This window comes from Chiloscyllium plagiosum, unplaced genomic scaffold (genome assembly GCF_004010195.1).
Source record: "Chiloscyllium plagiosum isolate BGI_BamShark_2017 unplaced genomic scaffold, ASM401019v2 scaf_14119, whole genome shotgun sequence".
NCBI classification, from domain to species: Eukaryota; Metazoa; Chordata; class Chondrichthyes; order Orectolobiformes; family Hemiscylliidae; genus Chiloscyllium; species Chiloscyllium plagiosum.
In genome coordinates this window covers 1-3,106 of record NW_025188251.1, presented here as the reverse complement: position 1 = coordinate 3,106, position 3,106 = coordinate 1, and the positions used below count along the sequence as shown (strand labels likewise).

Genomic DNA, 3,106 nt, shown 5'->3' with positions numbered 1-3,106 from the left:
TCTGGGCCAAACCTTTGCTGTGTGGATATAGACAGCACCAAAGCAAAGTTGGAGGATGTGGAACAGAAGCTTACTTCTCTATCGGATGAGGTCGGGGTTTTGAATCAGAGACTGGACCATCAGCTTCCTGGCTTATCTTCAGGCAGCTCTCCATGGAATGATCAGTTCCACAAACGATTCCAACACATTGAACGAAGACTGAACCAAACTGAGAAAAATCTTGAAAAACGCATCATGTCCCATCTGAAAAATCTGAGGCATGAATTTGGCGGTAGAATCTATGGGAATGAGGAGCGAGTTAACGCAATAGTGTCTGTTGTGGGCAATGGTACAGTTTTTGATGATTGGGTGAGAGACACAGTCACTGGTTTAGGTGAAGACATTGCAAAGTTAAAGAATATTGTAGGAGCAGATGGAGAAAACCTGGTGACAGTGACGTCAAATGTGCATGACCTGGAATCCAAGCTGCAAATAGCTGTCAATGGCTGTGCACAGATCTGTAGCCCTCCCCAAGTCACGGTCACAGATGATGACCAAAATCCCTCTGAGATGCTGGATATTTTAACCAAACTTCAGACCAATATTATGAAGAATGAGGCTAATATTCAAAACATTGGGTCAAACATTCATAATCTTACTATAGGAGGTAATTCATTCAAGAACATGCTTCATCAGTTCGGGCAGGATATTGATCAAATAAAGAGAAAGATGTATTCGAATGTGGAACAAATGGACTTCATTAGCTCCAGTGTCCGGGACTTGGACAGCAAGATCCAAAGTGCGATTGAAACCAGTGTTACAGAATGCAATACCATGAAAGATGAAATCCTTCTGCAACAGAATGAAATTAACATGCGAGTTAATGAATTGACCGAGGAATTGGAGAAACTGAAGGAGAAAGCTGGCCGTTCAGAGTATAACTGCAGCTCAATGTGCTCAACATTTCAGAAAGAATTAAACCGATTAAAAGAGGAGCTCAGGCACCCTGCCAACAATTATAAAGACCTGCTGTTTAAAATGGAAACCTTCAACAAGACTCTCGATAGGTTTGGAATGTTTGGTGGCAATTTGGGTGTTGACCTTGGCTCGATGCAGGGAGAACTGAAAGATGTCATTGTGACCTTCAATTCCATCAATAGCACCTTGAAGAGCCTCCGGGATTTTGTTCACCAGCAGAGCCATAACACAAATATGTTGAACACAACTTTCTCTGAAAGTACAGACAGACTGATTACAGATATCAGCAGGATTCAGGAAGAGCTAACTGATCACATTGAAGACAGTAACAATAAGTTCATAAATTTTCAGAATGAGTTGGGCAAGTTGAATGGCCACATGGTGGTGGAAATTGCAGAATGCAGGGAATCCAGTGAAGGACTTGACCATCGAATATCCAAACTGGAGAACATCTGTGTCAAATTGGATTCTGTGTCACAGAGTCTGGAAAAAATCAAAGAGGGCTTAAACAGACATGTCTCCAGCCTGTGGAACTGTCAAAGAGAATTGAATACAACACTGCAGACCCACTCTGGGACGTTGCGAAATATCCAGGACACTCAGCTGGGAATCCTGAATCAAAAAATCAGAATGCTGAACCAGTCCATGGCTGAAATACACACGACAGTACACAATTTCACAATTCAGGATTTCATTGGTGAGTAGCACTCAATAATTAAACAACAGTTTACTCAGCTACCTCTACACTGTCCCTCATCAAACTCTCCCAGGATAGGGACAGCACAGGGTTAAACACACAGCAAATCTCCCTCTACACTGTCCCTCATCAAACTCTCCCAGGACAGATACTAGCAAGCTGGCACTGAAAGTAATCGATTAACAGAAAAACACTGCATTATTTATAATAAAAAGTAGAGTCAACAAAGTCTTAGCAGATGACTGGTAGTGGTTTAACCTGGGGGTCTCCACACCAGGTGAAGGGTGGGGTTAAAAAAGGGGAGTGCTTTATGGCATTGTTGGCTAATGTGGAAACTGAGCACGTGTTCTGCATCACAGACTGGCTCGCCTGCCAAGTCTGCTAACTGATTTCCTGCAGTTATTGCAACAAATGTAGTCTCTAGGAGTAACTTTTTCACGCAGAGGGTGGTGTGAATGTGGAATGAGCTGGCAGAGGAAGTGGTGGAGGCTGGTACAATTACACCATTTAGAAGGCATCTTGATGGGTATATGAATATGAAGGGCTTAGAGGGATGTGGACCAAATGCTGGCAACCTTTTGGGGTGGCACAGTGGCTCAGTGGTTAGCACTGCAGCCTCACAGCACCAGGGTCCCAGGTTCAATTCCAGCCTCGGACGACTGTCTGTGTGGAGTTTGCACATTCTCCCCGTGTCTGCGTGGGTTATCTCCGGGTGCTCCGGTTTCCTCCCACAGTCCAAAGATATGCAGGTCAGGTGAATCGGCCATGCTAAATTGTCCCTCGTGTTAGATGCATTAGTCAGAGGGAAATAGGTCTGGGTGGGTTACACTTCGGAGGGTCGGTGTGGACTTGTTGGGCCGAAGGGCCTGTTTCCACAGTGTAGGGAATCTAATCTTAAAAAAAAGGGGACTATATCAGGTTGGGATATCTGGTCAGTGTCCATGAGTTGGACCAAAGTCTGATTCCATGTTATATGACTCTGTGACTTGAAATCGTAAAAATAAATTAATTTCAAATTTGAACTATACTCTTTAAAATCCAAATGTGTGTGGCATGATGGGACTATCCTATGAAGGGAGTTTTTTTATCATTCACTCATGGGATGTGGGTGTCGCTGCTTGGTCAGCTTTTATTACCCGTCCTGAGCTGTCCTTCAGAAGGTGACAATAAGCTGCCTTCCTGAACCAGTGCACACCAGCTGCTGCTGCAGTTAGACCCACAACATTATCAGGGACAGAATGCAGGACATTGACCGAATGATAGTGAAGGAATGATGTTGTATTTCCAAAACAGGATGGCAACTCAGGGACAACCGCACAGCTTGACCGGGTCACCCGCACCGAGTGACAGGGACACCCGCACCGAGTGACCGGGTCACCCGCACCGAGTGACAGGGACACCCACACCGAGTGACCAGGTCACCCGCACCGAGTGACAGGGACACCCGCACCG

General features: G+C 45.1%; 1 protein-coding gene across 1 annotated transcript; it reads left to right on the top strand.

The window, feature by feature from the left end:
* Positions 1–6: 6 nt before the first annotated feature.
* LOC122545598 (EMILIN-1-like) lies at positions 7–1,696 on the top strand (the record flags this gene model as incomplete). The annotated part of the gene is made up of 1 exon (XM_043684557.1): positions 7–1,696. A coding segment is annotated over one exon (1,656 nt), but the record flags the coding sequence as incomplete, so codon positions are not given.
* Between the last annotated feature and the right edge of the window lie 1,410 nt (positions 1,697–3,106).